General features: G+C 47.4%; 1 protein-coding gene across 1 annotated transcript in view; it reads right to left on the reverse strand.

Moving 5' to 3' along the window:
- LOC147123758 (BCL2/adenovirus E1B 19 kDa protein-interacting protein 3-like) overlaps positions 1-20,027 on the reverse strand; it is a 77,824-nt gene that overhangs the window by 12,134 nt on the left and 45,663 nt on the right. The window contains exons 2-4 of the mRNA XM_085975717.1: positions 13,185-13,347; positions 4,081-4,165; positions 2,542-2,648 (exon numbers count right to left, since the gene is read on the reverse strand). Coding sequence (XP_085831843.1) covers positions 2,542-2,648; positions 4,081-4,165; positions 13,185-13,347 — 355 coding nt within the window. The remainder of the gene's footprint in view (positions 1-2,541; positions 2,649-4,080; positions 4,166-13,184; positions 13,348-20,027) is intronic.

Raw genomic sequence — 20,027 nt, forward strand, 5'->3', positions numbered from 1 at the left:
TTAAGGGGAACTGATAGGGTAGATAGCGATAAACTGTTTCTGCTGGTTGAGGAGACTAGGACTAGTCTAAAAATTAGAGCCAGACCTTTCAGGAGCGAAGTTAGGAAACACTTCTACACACAAAGGGTGGTAGATGTTTGGAATCTTTTATGCAAATGGCAATTGATGCTAGGGCAGTTGTTAATTTTAAATTGATAGCTTTTTGTTAACCAAAGGTATTAAGGGATATAGAGGAAAGGCGGGTATATGGAATAAGGTCACAGATCAGCCATGATCTCATTGAATGGTGGAACAGGCTCGAGGAGCTAAATGGCCTCCTCCTGTTCCTATGTAGAAGACGAGATCCAAAGCTCCCCAATGATCAAATGGATAAAGACACCACATGGTGTATACTAAGCTACACAGACCCTGGCGACACTCAATTCTTGCTGAGTTAGGTGATCTCAGCCAGAGTAGCAGTGAGGATTGGGCCCAGTGTCTCCAGGCTAGAGAAAGCAACAAACATCATTCAGGGCTCCCACTCCCGATTGCTGCCTTTGACTCCCACGTGACCATGTGCAAAAAGAAAGACTTGCATTTCTATAGCGCCTTTCAGGACCTCAGGACGTCCCAAAGCGCTATACAGCCAATGAAGTACCTTTGACATGTAATCACTGTTATAATGTAGGAAATGCAGCAGCCAATTCGCCCACAGCAAGCTCCCACAAACAGCAATATGATAATGACCAGATAATCTGTTTTTGTAATGTTGATTGAGGGATAGATATTGGCCAGGACAGCGGGGATAACTCCCCTGCTGTTCTTCGAAATATTGCCATGTGATCTTTTACGTCCACCTGAGCGAGCAGACGGGGCCTCGGTTTAACGTCTCATTGAAAACACGGCACCTCCGACAGTGCAGCACTCCCTCAGCACTGCACTGGAGTGTCAGCCTACAGGATTTTTGTGGGACTTGAACCCACAACCTCTGACTCAGAGGCGAGAGTGCAACCCACAATGAGCCACGGCTGACCCTCAGCTGAATTTTTTTTTTTCAGGTATATTTCAGGTGGATGTCGACGGAGCACAGAATGGGTCTTGGCTGTATATTGTCCTCACGGTCTAGGCTCGCATGTAAACTCGCCTACTGGTGACTGAAGAGCCTTGCCTCAGGCTCAAGGGGCCGAATGGCCGACTCCTGGTCCTATGTAAGAGTTAACCACGTGGTGTGAGGCTGAGTCACATGTAGGCCTGATCGGGTAGGCTTGGCAGGTTGCCTTCCATGAAGGACATTAGTGAACCAGTTGGGTTCTCAGGACAGTCCCTGCAGCTTCCAGTTCATTTCTATTTACAGGAAACTCTTTTTTATCCGGCACCGACGGGACCGGCGTGGTGCCGGTTTATCAAAAAGTCCGGATTACAGAGAGTTATAGTTAAAAGGTACGAGAGCTCCGTACACAGCAACAAATCCAGGCTTTCCTGTTGCTTAGCAACAGGTGCAAGAAGCCCGGCCACAGACCAAGCGTCCCTGTTGCTTAGCAACAAGTGCAGGAACCCCCGATTACACAGCCAAGAATCAAGAAACGGCCACTAATATGAAGAAAAACTTAACTGAATCTACTCCTGAATTTTGCCGGTTAACCAAGATTTCCGGTTGTTTGGGTGCCGGTAAATCGAGAGTTTCCTGTCGATGCCAGCCCACGTGAGCAAATTTATTCAATTCAATTTCACAATTTGCCATGGTGGGATTTGAACCCTTGACCTTCAAGTTTTTTTAAATTTGTTTATGGGATGTGGGCGTCGCTGGCAAGGCCAGCATTTATTGCCCATCTCTAATTGCCCTCGAGAAGGTGGTGGTGAGCCGCTTTCTTGAACCGCTGCAGTCCGTGTGGTGAAGGTACTCCCACAGTGCTGTTAGGGGGGAGTTCCAGGATTTTGATCCAGCGACGTTGAAGGGACAGCCAATATATTTCCAAGTCAGGATGGTATTTGTATTGGAGGGGAACTTGGAGTTGGTGGTGTTCCCATGCACCTGCTGCCCTTGTCCTTCTAGGTGGAAGAGGTCGCGGGTTTGGGAGGTGCTGCCGAAGAAGCCTTGGCGAGTTGCTGCAGTGCATCTTGTAGATGGTGCACACTGCAGACACGGTACGCCGGTGGTGGAGGGAGTGAATGGTTAAGGTGGTGGATGGGGTGCCAATCAAACGGGCTGATTTGTCCTGGATGGTATTGAGCTTCTTGAGTGTTGTTGGAGCTGCACTCATCCAGGCAAGTGGAGAGTATTCCATCACACTCCTGAAAGTAGCGCTGAGGTCAAGATTGGATCAGCCATGATCTTATTGAATGGCAGAGCAGGCTCGAGGGGCCAATTGGCCTACTCCTGCTCCTGTTTCTTATGTTCTTATGTAGATGGTGGAAAGGCTTTGGGGAATCAGGAGGTGAGACACCCGCCGCAGAATACATAGCCTCTGGCCTGCTCTTGTTGCCACAGTATTTAAGTTGTACCATAACCACAACATCACCGTACCAAATAAACAGCAGCAAGAGTACAGAAGCGCAACTCACTTTGGGGGTACATTTTCTGGTCGGCTGGACCAGTACCAGATCCACTCAGCGTTATTCCTCAGTAATTTCTCAATCTCTCCACTCCTCTCCTGATTCTCTTCATCAGACTGTGAAAACACGCGATCAAAGGTTAATCACCCCAGGATGTGGCACAATCTTGCCAAGCCCACAGGCAACTCTTTATCATTTGGAGCATTCCCAGTGACAATCCGATCACGGACAGGGAGTTCCCAAGATCTCCCAAACTGCGGCATATCCAGTTCCCATGGAAAACGCAATTAAAAAAGTAACAGAACAGCTGCTGAGATGCTCTGAAATTCTTGGAGAAATAAAATCACTTTAGGAAGGATGTGAGGGCCTCAGAGAGGGTGTACAAAAGGTTTACGAAAATGGTTCCAGGGACGAGGGACTTCAGTTACGTGGATAGACTGGAGAAGCTGGTGTTGTTCTCCTTGGAGCAGAGAAGATTGAGAGGAGATTTGATAGAGGTGTTCAAAATCATGAGGGGTCTAGACAGAGTAGATGGAGAGAAACTGTTCCCATTGGCGGAAGGGTCGAGAACCAGAGGACACAGATTTAAGGCGATTGGCAGAAGAACCAAAGGCGACATGAGGAAAAACTTTTTTATGCAGCGAGTGGTTAGGATTGGGAATGCACTGCCTGAAAGGATGGTGGAGGCAGACTCAATCATGGCTTTCAAAAGGGAATTGGACCTGAAGGAAAACATTTTGCAGGGCTACGGGGAAAAGGCGGGGGAGTGGGACTAGCTGAAGTGCTCTTGCAGAGAGCCGGCAGGGGCTCAATGGGCCGAATGGCCGCCTTCTGTGCTGTAACCATTCGCTGATTCTATGAAATCTCACATATTCTCAAAGGATCCCGGCGGCCATTTTGTTCCACCATGTCTGGGGCAGCAAGGACTCAGGAGAAAGAAGTGCTCGGATAAAGATTGGAAGTGAACGTGAGGTGAGAAAGAAAGGAAGCAGACAGTGGAGGAGGAAGAATAGAGAGGGACAAAAACAGCGAGGGAGAGAAAGTAAAAGTAAACCAAAAGGAAACATCTCAAAGAATTAGATAGCCGGTTGCAGCCCTACTGGTAATGCCCACCGTGACTTTGGTGCCTCAATTCTTTGGGCTATGTGTTTGATATGTGCCAAAGCCCTTTACAATCTATTAACCAAATTCTGGAAAAAAACCCACACGGTTCGAGTTTCTGTTTGACTGATATAGTCTGAATTCGCTTACCAAACCCAGAGAATTTAGACACAGGCTAGCAAGCGTTAAGCCTTAGGGATCCCCCACAAGTGTGGCATTAAAAGTAATCATCGTTTCCTGGCAGGGAACCCCCTCTTTCCCATCCCCTGACCAGTAAAGATCTTCCTCAGGGAGCAAAGAAGGTCTCCATACCCAGAAATGGGAGTGTTACAGAAACGTCGTTACTTTAGTGGTCCTGTAATGCAATGGCGAACTTTTAGTCACACAAGATCCAACACCTCACTCCCAGTTCCCTCCCCGTTACCACCTTGTCAAGTCCATACCTACCTGAGTGCTGTTGCTGTCTCCAATGCTTCCAGTTTCAAACTCGACAGGAATGTGAGGCATCTGAGGGCTCATCAGTAAGGGAGGGCTGTAAAACAGGGTAAACAACACGGTAACGTGGGACTAACTGAAGTGTTCCCTTGCTGCAGTGCTAATATATCCTCCTGTCAGATTTTTTCGGAACAGCACAGGCAGCACAGCACAGCTAGAACCAGGGGTCACAGTCTCAGAATAAGGGGTCGGCCATTTAGGACTGAGATGAGGAGAAATGTCTTCACTCAGAGGGTGGTGAATCTCTACCCCAGAGGGCTGTGGAGGCTCAGTCGTTGAGTATATTCAAGGCAGAGATCGATAGATTTTTGGATATTAAGGGAATCAAGGGATATGGGGAGAGGGCGGGAAAGTGGAGTTGAGGGAGAAGATTAGCCATGACCTTATTGAATGGTGGAGCAGGCTCGAAGGGCCAAATGGCCTACTCCTGCTCCTATTTCTTATATTCAGTCGTCACGGTCAACTCCAAGTTCCCCTCCAAGTCACACACCATCCTGACTTGGAAGTATATCGCCGTTCCTCCATCGTCGCTGGGTCAAAATCCTGGAACTCCCTCCCTAACAGCACTGTGGGTGTACCTTCACCACACGGACTGCAGCGGTTCAAGAAGGCGGCTCACCACCACCTTCTCGAGGGCAACTAGGGCTGGGCAATAAATGTTGGCTTTGCCAGCAACACCCACATCCCATGAATGAATAAAAAAAACTCTTATGACCTCACTAGGCCCCCCCTTTGCTGATGATGGAGGTTAAGTTATGTGGGTACATTGGGGTCCGGAAATAAGTAGATGTGTTACTCGCCGCCTTCAACTCGCCCTTTAACCCCCCTCACATCCTGACAAAGGGATCTGTTCATTCAACAAATTACAGGCTTGAAGGGTTAAATTATGAGGACAGGTTGTATAAACTAGGCTTATATTCCCTTGAGTATAGAAGATTAAGGGGTGATCTAGAGTGTTTTAAGATGATTAAAGGGTTTGACAGGGCAGAGAGAGAGAAACTATTTCCTCTGGTGGGGGGAGTCCAGAACAAAGGGGCACAACCGTAAAATTAGAGCCAGGCCGTTCAGGGGTGATGTCAGGAATCACTTCTTCACACAAAGGGTAGTGGAAATCTGCAACCCCCCCCGCCCAAAAAAAGCTGTGGATGTTGAGACAATTGGAACTTTCAAAACTGTTTGAGGTAAGGTTAAGGGGGGGGAGGGGTGGATATCGAGCTCCTGGAGCAGGAATGCAACCTGCTCTGAACATTCTCCAGCACAGTGCGACTGTCCCTTTAATATCCCTGGAAACCAGGGCACTGTCCCTTTAATATCTTTAGAACCCACGGCACTGTCCCTTTAATATGCTTAGAAACCACAACACTGTCCCTTTAATATCTCTGGAACCCAGGGCGGTATCCCTTTAATATCTCTGGAACCCAGGGCAGTGTCCCTTTAATATCTCTGGAACCCAGGACAGTGTCCCTTTAATATCTTTGGAACCCACAGCACTGACCCTTTAATATCTTTGGAACCCAGGGCTGTGTCCCTTTAATATCTCTGGAACCCACGGCACTGTCCCTTTAATATCTGTAGAACCCAGGGCAGTGTTCCTTTAATATCTCTGGAACCCAGGGCAGTGTCCCTTTAATATCTCTGGAACCCAGGGCAGTGTCCCTTTAATATCTCTGGAACCCATGGCACTGTCCCTTTAATATCTTTGGAAACCATGCCGACTTCAGCCACTCGCAGATTTGATGAGATCGGCAATTTTAGTTTTGGCTGTCCTGTAAGGCAGAATTTGCTGACGCTAATTCTGTTTTGACAAAGCGAGGAGGGACAGAACAAGCCAGGCCTTGGTTTGAAAAGGGAGTACAATGTCAAATCCTGTTGCAATCACTTGGTTGGTTTATTGAGAATTTGCAGGTGTTCACTGAACCATGAATCCTCCACACTCTGCTTCATTCATCCACCCATTCAGAATCTGTTCCGACATTTGAACAAAAGAACATAAGAATTAGGAGCAGGAGTCGGCCATACGGCCCCTCAAGCCTACTCTGCATTCAATAAGATCATGGCTGATCTTCACATTTCTGCCCAGTCCCCATATCCCTTTATTCCCTTAGAATCCAAAAATCTATCTATCTCAATGATTCAACATCCACAGCCCTCTGGGGTAGAGAATTCCAAAGATTCACCACCCTCTGAGTGAAGAAATGTCTCCACATCTCAGTCTTAAAATGGCTGACCCCTTATTCTGAGACTATGGGCTAAAAATTGAGTAGCGCCCCAATTGAGGCGCTAACTTCGCCGGGGCGCTAACCCGGAAAAATTAGCGCCCCCGTGCCGGAAATTGAGTGGTTGCACCCCACACGCTGTGGCACGTCGCGCTGCGGTATTGCAGGCCTTCCTCCGCTTCTTAAAGGGGGAGGGGCATTGTGCAGCACGACCTGGGGCCCAGCTGGGCCCCTGAGGATCGGGAGTGCAGGTAAAAGAGCCCGGCACCCAAGCGAAGTGGGTTGGGGGGGGGGCGTTCAGGAGGCCGGGGACGGGAGCGCAGGCAGGTGCTGGCAAGCGGCCAGCAACAAAAATGGCCGCCCCGCACCGCGCCTTTAAATTGCGCCTCCCCAGCCGCAGGTACGCCCCCCAGACCCTGTCGGACAAAGCGTCCGGCGGTAAATCAGGGGGCGCTCCCGAAGATCGTGGCTGGGGCGTGAGCGGGGCGCTGCGCACACCAATAACGTCATCACCAGCGGCGCAGCGCTACCGGTTAGCGTCACCACTAACCTCCCGCTGAATTTTGCGGGAGGCGTGGGCAGTGCCGCGCCCGGGCGCTAGTTGGCTTGCGCCCCACTTAGCGCCCTCTTAAGGCGCTAACAGGTGGTGCTACCAACTGAATTTTCCCCCCTATGTCCCCTAGTTTTAGACCCTCCTGCTCCTCAGCATCTACCCTGTCAATCCCCCTCAGAATCTTATATGTTTCAATGAGATCACCTCTCATTCTTCTAAACTCCAGAGAGTATAGGCCCAATCTACACAATCGCTCCTCATCGGACAACCCTCTTATCCCAGGATTCAATCTAGTGAACCTTCGATGCACACCCTCTAAGGCAAGTATATCCTTCCTTACGTATGGAGAACAAAACTGTACATAGTACTCCAGGTGTGGACTCACCAAAGCCCTGATAAAGACTTCCTTACTCTTATACTCCAACCCCTTGGCAATAAAGGCCAACATGCCATTTGTCTCCCTAATTGATAGCTGTACCTACATGTTAACTTTCTGTGTTTCGCAAACAAGGACACCCAAATCCCTCTGAACACCAACATTTAATAGTTACTCACCATTTAAAAAATATTGTTTTTCTATTCTTCCTACTAAAGTGAATAACCTCACATCTGCCACCTTCTTGCCCACTCACTTAACCTGTCTATATTCCTTTGTAGGCTCTTTGTGTCCTCCTCACAGTTTACTATCCCACCTATTTTTTTATTCGTTCATGGGATGTGGCCATCGCTGGCAAGGCCAGCATTTATTGCCCATCCCTAATTGCCCTTGAGACGGTGGTGGTGAGCCGCCTTCTTGAACCGCTGCAGTCCGTGTGGTGAAGGTGCTCCCACAGTGCTGTTAGGGAGGGAGTTCCAGGATTTTGACCCAGAGACGATGAAGGAACGGCGATACTTTTCCAAGTCAGGATGGTGTGTGACTTGGAGGGGAATTTGGAGGTGGTGGTGTTCCCATGCGCCTGCTGCCCTTTTCCTTCTAGGTGGTAGAGGGCACGGGGTTGGGAGTATTTGAGAAGTGCCAACACAGTTAGTTGTGGGTTTCTTCCCACCCCTCACCGAAGCTGGCACCTTGGATTTTTCTATTCCATTTTCTGCACCTCAGGGAGGATATATTGGCCTTGGAAGGGGAGCAGCGCAGATTCACCAAGGCTTAAAGTAGGAGGACAGGTTGCATAAACAAATATGATCGAATTCTTCATTAAGATGGAGAATGAAGTAGTTGACTCAGAGACAAGGGTCCTCAATTTAAATAAAGGAAACTACGATGGTCTGAGGAGCGGGTTGGGTAGGATTGATTGGGGAATGGCACTCAAAGGGTTGACGGTGGATAGGCAATGGCAAACATTCAAAGACCGAATGGATGAGCTACAGAATTTGTTCATCCCAGTTTGGCATAAAAATAAAACAAAAAAGGTGACTCAACCGTGGCTAACAAGGGAAATTAGGGATAGTATAAGATCCAAGGAGAGGACATATAAATTGGCTAGAAAAAGCAATAATCCTGAGGATTGGGAGCAGTTTAGGAGTCAACAAAGGAATTAATTAAGAAAGGGAAAATAGAATATGAGAGTAAGCTAGCAAGGAACATAAAAACTGACTGTAAAAGCTTTTATAGATATGTGAAGAGAAAAAGATTGGTGAAGTCAAGCATAGGTCCCTTACAGTCAGAATCAGGGGAATTTATAATGGGAAACAAGGAAATGGCAGGCCAACTAAATACATACTTTGGTTCTGTCTTCACAAAGGAGGACACAAATAACCTCCCAGAGATGCCAGGGAACATAGGGTCTGATGAAAGGGAGGAACTGAAAGAAATCAGTATTTGTAGGGAAATGGTGTTAGGAAAATTGATGGGACTGAAGGCCGATAAATCCCCAGGGCCTGATGGTCTACATCCCAGGGTACTTAAGGAAGTGGCCCTAGAGATAGTAGATGCATTGCTGGTCATCTTCCAGAATTCGATAGACTCTGGAACAGTACCCATGGATTGGAGGGTAGCTAATGTTACCCCACTATTCAAAAAAGGTGGTAGAGAAAGAGCCGGGAATTATAGACCGGTAAGCCTGACATTGGTAGTGGGGAAAATGCTAGAGTCCATTATAAAAGATGTAATAGCAGAGCACTTGGAAAGCAGTGACAGGATCGGACAAAGTCAACATGGATTTACAAAAGGTGAATCATGCTTGACTAATCTACTGGAATTTTTTGAGGATGTAACTGGTAAAATAGATAAGGGAGAACCAGTGGATGTGGTGTATTTGGACTTTCAGAAGGCTTTCGATAAGGTCCCGCATAAGAGATTAGCGTGCAAAATTAAGGCACATGGGATTGGGGGCAAGGTATTGACTTGGATAGAGAACTGGTTGGCGGACAGAAAGCAAAGAGTTGGAATAAACGGGTTGTTTTCCGAGTGGCAGGCAGTGACTAGTGGGGTATCGCAAGGATCGGTCCTAGGACCCCAGCTGTTCACAATATATATTAATGATCTGGACGAGGGAATTGGATGTAATATCTCCAAATTTGCAGACGACACAAAGCTGGGTGGGAGGGTAAGCTGTGAGGAGGATGTCGTGAAACTCCAGTACGATTTGGACAGGTTGGGTGATTGGGCAGAAACATGGCAAATGCACTATAATGTGGATAAATGTGAGGTTATACACTTTGGTGGCAAAAACAGGAAGGCAGATTATTATTTGAATGGCAATAGATTGGGAGAAGGGGAAGTGCAAAGAGACCTGGGTGTCCTTGTGCACCAGTCGCTGAAGGTAAGCATGCAGGTGCAGCAGGCGGTTAAGAAGGCAAATGGTATGTTGGCCTTCGTAGCAAGACGGTTCGAGTACAGGAACAAGGATGTCGTGCTACAGTTGTACAGGGCCTTGGTGAGACCACACCTTGAGTATTGTGTGCAGTTTTGGTCACCTTACCTGAGGAAGGACGTTCTTGCCATGGAGGGAGTGCAGCGAAGATTCACCAGGCTGATACCTGGGATGGCAGGAATGACGTATGAGGAGAGATTGGGTCGATTGGGCTTATACTCACTGGAGTTTAGAAGATTGAGAGGGGATCTCATCGAAACCTATAAAATTCTGTCAGGTCTGGACAGACTAGATGCAGGAAAGATGTTTCTGATGGCCGGGGAGTCCAGAACCAGGGGTCATAGTCTAAGGATAAGGGGTAAGCCATTTAGGACTGAAATGAGGAGGAATTTCTTCACCCAGAGAGTGGTGAACCTATGGAATTCTCTGCCACAGAGGGCGGTGGAGGCCAGTTCATTAAATATATTCAAGAAAGAGTTGGATATATTTCTTGAGGCTAAAGGGATCAAGGGATATGGGGAGAAGGCAGGGACAGGGTACTGAATTTGGATGATCAGCCATGATCTCATTGAAAGGCAGAGCAGGCTCGAGGGGCCGAATGGCCTACTCCTGCTCCTATCTTCTGTGTTTCTATGCCTTGTATTTCCTTGAGTTTAGAAGGGTGAGGGGTGATCTAATCGAGGTTTTTAAAATGATAAAAGGTTTCGATGGGGTAGGTAGAATCTATTGCCTCTGGTGGGGGAATCCAGTACAAGGGGGCACAACCTTAAAATTAGCACCAGTGCATTCAAGAGTGAAATCAGGAAACACTTTTTCACACAAAGGGTAATGGAAATCTGGAACTCTCTCCCCAACAGGCTGTAGATGCTGCGGGACAATTGGAGCTTTCAAGACTGAGATCGACAGATTTTAATTAGGTACTTTACTTGTATCAAGTGATAGGGATCAAAGGCGGGTAGATTATCAAGAGAGATTACTAGATTACGAGGAGAGATTTCATAAACTAGGCTTGTATTCCCTGGAACATAGAAGGTTAAGGGGTGATTTGATTGAGGTTTTTAGGATTTTGAAAGGAATTGATAGGGTAGTGAGAGAGAGAGAGAGAGAGAGAGAGAGAGAGTGAGAGAGAGAAACTTTATCCGCTGGTGGAGGAGTCCAGGACAAGGGTCATAACCTTAAAATCAGAGCCAGGCCATTCAGGAGAGAAGTTAGGGAAACATTTCTTCACACAAAGGGTGGTAAAAGTGTGGAACTCTCTCCCACAAAAAGCAGTAGATGCTGGGGCTCAATTAATAACTTTAAATCTGAGATCGATAGCATTTTTGCTAGACAAGGAAATAAAGGGATATGGAGCCATGGCAGGTGGACGAGGGTTAAGATACAGATCAGCCACGATCTCATTGCATGGTTCCGGGTGGGGTGGAGGGTGTATATATTGTGATACACAAGGTATCGCAATTGTGGGGGACAGGCTGAATGGACCAGAGGCTCTTTAACTGCCCGTCATTGTTCGTATGTTCGTAATTGAATGGCGGAACAGGCTCGAGGGCCTTGAATGACCTACTCATGTTCTTATGTAAATGGAGTTGAGGTGCAGATCAGCCATGATCCAACTGAACAGCGGAACAGGCTCGAGGACTCCACTTCCTACTCATCTCCTGAAGACACTGAATCTTGCTGGGGTATGGAACCACCCTCCGATACTCTCGCCCATGTGGCCATTCTTCACGCCCGACTCTAGCCGGTGAGTATGTGCGCCCATAAGGTGCATCACAGCGGAGAGCCAATCCTGCCCCTCCCCAGATATCCGCCTGCCTGTACTTTCCCAGGTGAGGGGGGGTTTGGGGGAAGGGGTGTCACTGGATACAACAACAACAAAAAACAACTTGTATTTATAACAACAACAGCTTGTATTTATATAGCGCCTTTAACGTAGTAAAATGTCCCAAGGCACTTCACAGGAGTATTATAAGACAAAAAATTTGACACCGAGCTATATAAATAAAAATTAGGGCAGATGACCAAAAGCTTGGTCAAAGGTGTAGGTTTTAAGGAGCGTCTTCAAGAGGAAAGAGAGGTAGCGAGGCAGAGAGATTTAGGGAGGAAGTTCCAGAGCTTAGGGCCCAGGCAACTGAAGGCACGGCCACCAATGATTGAACGATTATAATCAGGCATGCTCAAGAGGGCAGAATTCGAGGAGCGCAGATATCTCGGAGGGTTGTAGGCTGGAGGATGTTACAGAGATAGGGAGGGGCGAGGTCATGGAGGGATTTGAAAACAAGGATGTGAATTTTAAAACCGAGGCATTGCTTAACCGGGAGCCAATGTAGGTCAGCGAGCACAGGGGTGATGGGTGAACGGGACTTGGTGCGAGTTAGGACACGAGCAGCTGAGTTTTGGATGACCTCAAGTTTACATATTGTAGAACGTGGGAGGCCAGCCAGGAGTGCATTGGAATAGTCAAGTGTAGAGGTAACAAAGGCATGGATGAGGGTTTCAGCAGCGGATGAGCAGAGGCAAGGGCGGAAAAGGGCGTTGTTACGGAGATGGGAATAGGTGGTCTTAGTTATGCCGCGGATATGTGGTCGGAAGCTCATTTCAACCAACCAAGAGGGAGGATCCAGGCAAAACCTTGTCCTCTGCAGCCCAGAGACACTGAGGCAAATTGTAACCTCAGGATATTAAGGGTTACGGAAGGAAGGCAGGGAGATGGAGTTAAGATACAGATCAGCCATGATCTCATTGAATGGCGGAACAGGCTCGAAGGGCTGACTGGCCTCCTCCTGTACGGGCCGAAAGATAGGAACAGGAGTAGGCCATTTAGCCCCTTGAACCTGTTCCGCCGTTCAATGAGATCATGGCTGATTTGTGACCCAGCTCCTTTGCCCCATATCGCTCAATACCTTTGGTTATCAAAAATCTAACAATCTCAGGTTTAAAATTAACAATTGACCTAGAATCAGTTGCTGCTTGCAGAAGAGAGTTCCAAACTTCTACCACCCTTTGAGTGTAGAAATGTTTCTTAACTTCACTCCTGAAAGGTCTGGCTCTAATTTTTAGACTATGTCCCCTAGTCCTAGAATCCCCAAGTAGGGAAATAGTTTCTCTCTATCTACCCTATCTGTTCCCCTTAATATCTTGAAAACTTCAATCGAATCACCCTTTAACCGTCTAAATCCCAGGGAATACAACCCTAGTTGTAGGGATTAAGATGAACCTGGGGCCTGTCTGATCTTTACGCCACAGTTACCCCACTCCTTTAGCCCACTGAGCTATTGAGAGCTCTTAGCAACCAGCTATCTAGTGAAAATATTTCAGTTTCATGTTAACTTTCCATTTTCTTTTGGAGCCAATAACCGAGAACTTCCTAGAGAAACATGGCAACGTACAATTCGCACCGAAACACTGCCGCTTTCAATGAGGGGTGCGGGCCAGGGGACAGAATTGAAAGCAGGGCCAAGATCACGTAGCTACCTGTCGCAGTGGGAGCTGCCTCGCGAGCTGTTCTTTTCCGACTCGTGCTGTGCGTCCAGGAGGATCTTCTCCATGTCTCCGTTGTGGATGGAGGTGGAGGAGGGGACGTGCTCCAGGACCCGCGGGCCGCTGTGCTGACTGTAGTCCAGCTCCACCCATGAACCTGAGAGAAAGAAAAGAGGACAAAGTGAATGGAACAATATCGCTGGGTATTCCCAGAACTCAAAGTCACGCGAGGCTAAAACAGGTGAGAGATTGTCTCCACTGGCCGCAGGATCGATAACAAGGAGACTTATAACTCCAGAATCAGCACTAGAAGCCGGTTACTCTCCAAATTCCTGTATTATGACTCGGTTTGGTATGAGCATGCTCAGTTCGCTCTGGCCTAATAAAGCAAACACATGGACTAGCAATTCATCGTTTCTCTGTCCTTCATTTGTTCTACCCACGTATATTACATTTTGGTGATGAGGATGGGATCCCAAAGCCATTTTTAGGGATCATGGAAGGACACAGTGTTCAACCTTCGAGTGGACAAGTTTAAGGTCACCTAAACTGAATTTTTGTGATGTTTTACCATTAATGCTGATGCAGAATTGTCTGTGCTTCACCTTCCTGTGTCTGTATACACAGCAACAGCGGCATTGATTCTCACAGGTAGCGTGCTGAGTCACTGTTGGGACAATCATGGCCGCGCCTACGGGATTCATCGGAAGCCTCGGCACGGTATGACCGAGCTCACGAACCATTCAGTTCTTACATTGAGCGGATGGAGATGTTTTTTTAAGGCCAATAACATTATTGAGACCAAAGGTGCAGATGAGAATGTTCAATCTCAAAATAAAATAATTCGTGAATGGAAGAAAGCAATTTTTATAACGGAGATCGGGCCAGATGTCTGCGGAACGTTGACAAACCTACTCGCACCGGGGAAAGCGAAGGATGCATCGTTTGAAGACACTGTCGAGAAACTCGAGGACCATTTCGAACCAAAGCCATTAGAAATAGCAGAGAGCTATAAGTTTGGTACCAGAAACCAAAATCAAAGTGAAACCATCAGTGAGTACATTGTAGCTCTTAAAAACCTGTCTTTGTATAGTAACTTCGGCTCATTGTTGGATCGTGCGTTGCGAGATAAGTTTGTGTGTGGACTGGTGGATGAGCGCACACAGTCCAAGTTACTGAACACTCCGAACCTAACGTTTGACATAGCATGCAAAACTGCCCAATCTATGGAGATGGCGTCTAAGAATCCTAGGGAGCTCCGTCTAACTCAAGTGACTAGTGCAGTTGGGGTCTACAGTCACAAAGCCACCACCAAACCTAAAGCTGTGATATCGAGTCAAAAGCATGAGAGCAGTTCAGTGAATTGTTATCGCTGCAATGGAAATCACTCACCACAGTCCTGCCAATACAGAAGTGCAAAGTGTTTTCACCGCCAGAAGCAAGATCATATTTCCACAGCTTGCAGAACTAGATCTAAAGTAGGAAGTAAGAACCATTCTAGTGGCAATGCAAAGCAGTGACAACAAAAGGGAGGAGTTCACAATATTGAAGTGAACACACCTGATGTTGAAGACCTAGACATCTACAGTATCTATGCTACTAGCAGCAACAATAGCAGTCGTGAGAAAGACTTCCGTGCATAACTTCTGATCAATAACCAATATATTGATATGTGTATCGACACGGCGGCGGACTGCTCTATCATGAGTAAGGACACATATGAGATTAAATTTCATCAAATATCACTTACAAAGAGTGCCGTAGAGTTAAAAACCTATTCCGGAGAAATCCTAGCGACATGAGGACAAATGGAATGTACAGTTCAGCACAATGGCCAGTCAGTAAAGCTGCCTATTATTGTAGCGAGCTACAACAACAGGCCAACCCTCATGGGCAAAGACTGGTTGAGAAAGTTAAAACTAGACTGGAAAAACATCTTCAGTGTAGATGCTTCAAAGAAGCGACTCGGCACAACGCTGAACAAATATAAAAGCACGTTCACAGACAGTTCTGAGGGCATCACTGGGTATGACGCGCATATCCGCATCAAGTCCAATGCGAAGCCTGTCTATTGTTGAAAGGTTAGATGGAGGAAGAGCTAGGAGGCTCAGAGAGAACGGAATGCTAGTAAAAACTGACAAAAGTGAATGGGCAACCCTGATTGTGGTAGTGCCCAAAGCAGACAAAACTGTACGCTTGTGCAGTGACTACAAAGTTACTATCAACCAAGCAGTTGACGATGAGCAGTACCCATTATCTACATCGCAAGATTTGTATGCAGCACTCTCTGGGGAAAAAAAGGTTTTCTCCAAGCTTGACCTGTCGCACGCTTACGCTCAGCTGAATGTCGACAAAGAGAATCAACAGTATCTCACTATCAACAGTACTCACTTTCCCACATTACAACAGTGACTACACTCGAATAAGTACTTCATTGGCTGTAAACCGCTTTGAGACGTCTGGTGGTCGTGAACACACACAAGGGACTGTACTCATAAACCAAGCTGTCCTATTGGTGTAAAGTCATCCCCCAAACCCTCCAGGCTATGATGGATAAGATTCTGCAAGAAATTCTAAATTGCTTATACAATCAAGACAATGTGCTGATCACAACAAGCAGTGAGGAAGAAAATCTAAAAGTGTTAGATTTAGTGCTTCAAAGGTTGAATTCCCACAATGTCAAATTGAAAAGGCGCAAATGTGCTTTTGTGCAGCCCGAGGTTGTGTACCTTGGACTGAAAGTTGATGCAAATGGCTTGCAACCAGTTAAGGAAAAGGTGATGCTGTCATCAATGCTCCAAAGCAACAGAATGTCTCTGAGTTAAGATCTTTCCTTGGAATGGTCCAGTACTACGCACGTTTCTTACCTGAGTTAGTGACCATGTTAGCTCCATTGCACGAGCTCCTCAAGAAGGATGTCCAGTGGAAGTGGACAAAAGCGCAACAGGAAGCTTCCGACGCTTGTAAGAGAAGTCTCTCTAGCGATGCTCAGCTTGTGCACTACGACAGAATGTGAGCTTAAGTTAGTGTGTGATCCTTCCAGCTATGGTGTGGGAGCTGTCATAAGCCACGTAATGGATGGTGGCCAAGAGAAACCAATCGCATTCGCATCGTGAACCCTCAAAAAGAGCGAATGAAACTACGCGCTAATTGAAAAGGAAACACTCGCCATAGTGTTTGAAATCAAGAAATTCCAACAGTTCCTGATCAGCAGAAAGTTTACCCTGATAACCGATCACAAACCGCTCCCAGCAATATTGGGGCCCAAATCTGCCAGCCCTGCAATGGCCACATCAAGAATGCAACATTGGGCATTGTGGTCACAATATGACTAAACGATTGAATATCGCACTTCAAAGGGCAGCACGGTGGCATAGTGGTTAGCACTGTTGCCTCACAGCGCCAGGGACCCGGGTTCGAATCCGGCCTCGGGTGACTGTCTGTGTGGAGTTTGCACATTCTCCCCGTGTTTGCGTGGGTTTCCTCCGGGTGCTCCGGTTTCCTCCCACAGTCTAAAGATGTGCGGGTTAGGTTGATTGGCTATGATAAAATTGACCCTTAGTGTTAGGGGGATTAAATACGTGGGGTTACGGGGATAGGGTGGGATATGTGTTGGTGTAGGGGTTACGGGGATCGGGTGGGATATGTGTCGGTGCAGGCTTGATGGGCCGAAATGGCCTCTATCTGCACTGTGGGGTTTCTGTGATTCTGTGAAAGCAGAACGCAATCGCAGATGCCTTGTCCAGGTTGCCACATGAGGACTCGTGTTGGAAGTGAAGGTGAGATTTTCACGTTAGGTGCAGTTGACAAAGACTTTCCTGTGAATACAACTGAGATTGCAGATGAGACTCAAAAGGACTCAGTACTGAAAAGAGTGTATGAAAGCACCAGCACTCTGTCTGGACACAGAGTTGGAACCATTCCATAACTGTCGTAATGAATTGTCTTGTGAGCAAGGTTGTATCAAGTGGGGAAACACAGTGGTGGTAACTACTTCTTTGAGAGATAGAATTCTGGCCGAACTTCACACTGAACATCCAGGGATCGTCAGTATGAAATCAATTGCAAGAAGCTTTGCTTACTGGCCTGGATTGGACAGTGATCTTGAATCGTTTGTCAGCAAATGCGTTTGCCAGAACTGCAGAAACAAACCACCCAAAACTCCACCACAAACCTGGTCATGGCCAAGTAGACCTTCTCAGAGAATACATGTAGACTTCTGTGAGAAAGGAAATGATTATTTCCTGGTACTTGTAGATAAGTCACTCAAAGTGGATTGAAGTGAAACATACAAGTTCAAACAAGTCTGAGATAGAAACAGGATCCTCTCTGAGTTCGGAACCAGAACAAAACAGCCTGGAAATTGGTTCAACACCAAAACCTTCTGTAAGGAGATCAGGAAAGCTCCGCAAACCTGTTATTAAACTGGGTTTGTAGTTTATTTAAAAGAAAAAATGCCAGGAGTCTTTACTATGTTGAGAAAGGTGGGACCATAGTTTTGTTGTATTTAAAAGGGGAATATGTACATTTTTTTTTTTTAAGGTGGAAAGCAGTGTCATGTACTCGCACATGGATTGGTATGAGCATGCTCAGTTCGCTCTGGTCTAATAAAGCAAGCACACGGTCTTCCTCTTCCTCCCCATCACCTGAATTCCATCCCAAGAGGGTACAGAATTTCTGGGCTAGGATATAGAAACATAGAAGATAGGAGCAGGAGCAGCCATTCGGCCCATCGAGCCTGCACAGGGAGTGTGAGGGATGTTACTGACTGTATCTCTACTGATGTTAATCCAGCTCCCTCACACTATCACTCAGTAACCCCTCTCCCCCAGCGCCCTGTGTTACTGACTGTATCTCTACTGATGTTAATCCAGCTCCCTCACACTGTCACTCAGTAACCCCTCTCCCCCCAGCGCCCTGTGTTACTGACTGTATCTCTACTGATGTTAATCCAGCTCCCTCACACTGTCACTCAGTAACCCCTCTCCCCCCAGCGCCCTGTGTTACTGACTGTATCTCTACTGATGTTAATCCAGCTCCCTCACAGTCACTCAGTAACCCCTCTCCCCCCAGCGCCGTGTTACTGACTGTATCTCTACTGATGGTAATCCAGCTCCCTCACACTGTCACTCAGTAACCCCTCCCCCCAGCGCCCTGTGTTACTGACTGTATCTCTACTGATGTTAATCCAGCTCCCTCACACTGTCACTCAGTAACCCATCTCCCTCAGCACCCTGTGTTACTGACTGTATCTCTACTGATGTTAATCCAGCTCCCTCACACTGTCACTCAGTAACCCCTCTCCCCCAGCGCCCTGTGTTACTGAGTGTATCTCTGGTGATGTTAATCCAGTTTACTCGCACTGTCACAATGAGAGCACCTTTAATGACCTCAGGAGCTCCCAATTCGCTTTAGAGCCAATGAAGTACTTTTATAGTCACTATTGTAATCTACATCCCAGTGAATGTACCCAGGCAGTTGAAGTCACGGTCGCCAAAGGTGGAGCAGTGGAAATCAGGGATGCACAAGAAGCATGATTTGGGGGAGCACAGAGACCTCGGGGGATTGTCGGGCTGGAGGAGGTTACAGAGATAGGGGAGGGAAGAGGTCAATGAAGGATTTGAAGAAAAGGACCCTGTGTCTCTACGTCCATGTTTGGTGAAGGCAAAATCTTTTCTATGCTCGGTGAGGTCGATGAACCAGAAAGGACATCCTGAAATGCTATGGGCCAGTAGTTTGCAGAGATGTTTCAGAGCCGTTCACAGTATTGCACAGTGTGTTTGCAAACACGTCAAAGACAGTGCCTTCTTGGACAAGGTTGAATAGATTCACATATTGCCCAGAGTGATAAATTAGTATTTTTCTCTTCACAGTTAATTAAATCGCAACACAGAAGATTACAATTCCAGGGCTGAATCGTCTGAATGCCGGGCAGGAACCTCACCTTGCTAGAAAGGAGGCGGACGCCTTGCAGGCGTGTGCTGGCTATGACCCAGTTATTTTACTGCAGGGATACCAACCGTACCAGTGACCGCAGCCGTTGGGTCCCGTCACCAGTGCCAACCTGCCCTTCCACGCCAGCTGGCAATGAGAGCCGACATGAGCACTGTCAGAGAGCATCTATTTCTGTCACCCATCTGCGTGAGCCCTATTTCACCAGTGGAAGCATTTCCCTCCCCTACCACACTCCCCCGCCCTTCTCCCTGCCTCCCCCAGCACCCTCCCCCCCCACCCCACTGCCACCCCAATGTAATGTGCTGGCTTTCAAGCCATTCGGAAGTTCCGCACTCGGTGAAACCAAGACTCGAGCTAGCCCCAATCACTTTCATAACTCACTTCAGTTTCCCTGATTGTCGAAGTTACAGGGCGCACGGGAACAACAGATACCCTCTCTGTCCCTCTGACGACCCCCCGTCCTCTCACTCCACCACTGTCGGCCGTGCCTGCAGCCACCTAGGTCCAGCTCTCATGAAATTCTCTCCCAAAGCCTCTCCGCCTCTTTTATTAAGACCCTCGTTCAAATCTCTTCGACCAAGCTTTTGGTCAAGCTGCCTAATATTTCCTTCCTAACCTCGCCAACTGTTTTTCCTTACGGATTTTGTGCCATTTGGTACACTGTTTGATCCTGGGTTCAGCTTGTCCGCTAATCGATTCCGTTACCAAGGCAACTTTCTCCCACCTCTGCAACATTTTCCTCCTCAGTATTCACTTCTCTTCACCTGCCGCTGAAACCATACCTTCATCACCTTGAGTCTCGCCTTCTCCAATCCTCTCCTACTCAGATTCCCTGCCTCATCCAAAATGCTGCAGCCCGCGTCCGCCTGCACCAAGTCCCAC

This window comes from Somniosus microcephalus, chromosome 2 (genome assembly GCF_052327205.1).
Source record: "Somniosus microcephalus isolate GS21.2 chromosome 2, FLI_Smic_1.0, whole genome shotgun sequence".
Classification (NCBI taxonomy): Eukaryota; Metazoa; Chordata; class Chondrichthyes; order Squaliformes; family Somniosidae; genus Somniosus; species Somniosus microcephalus.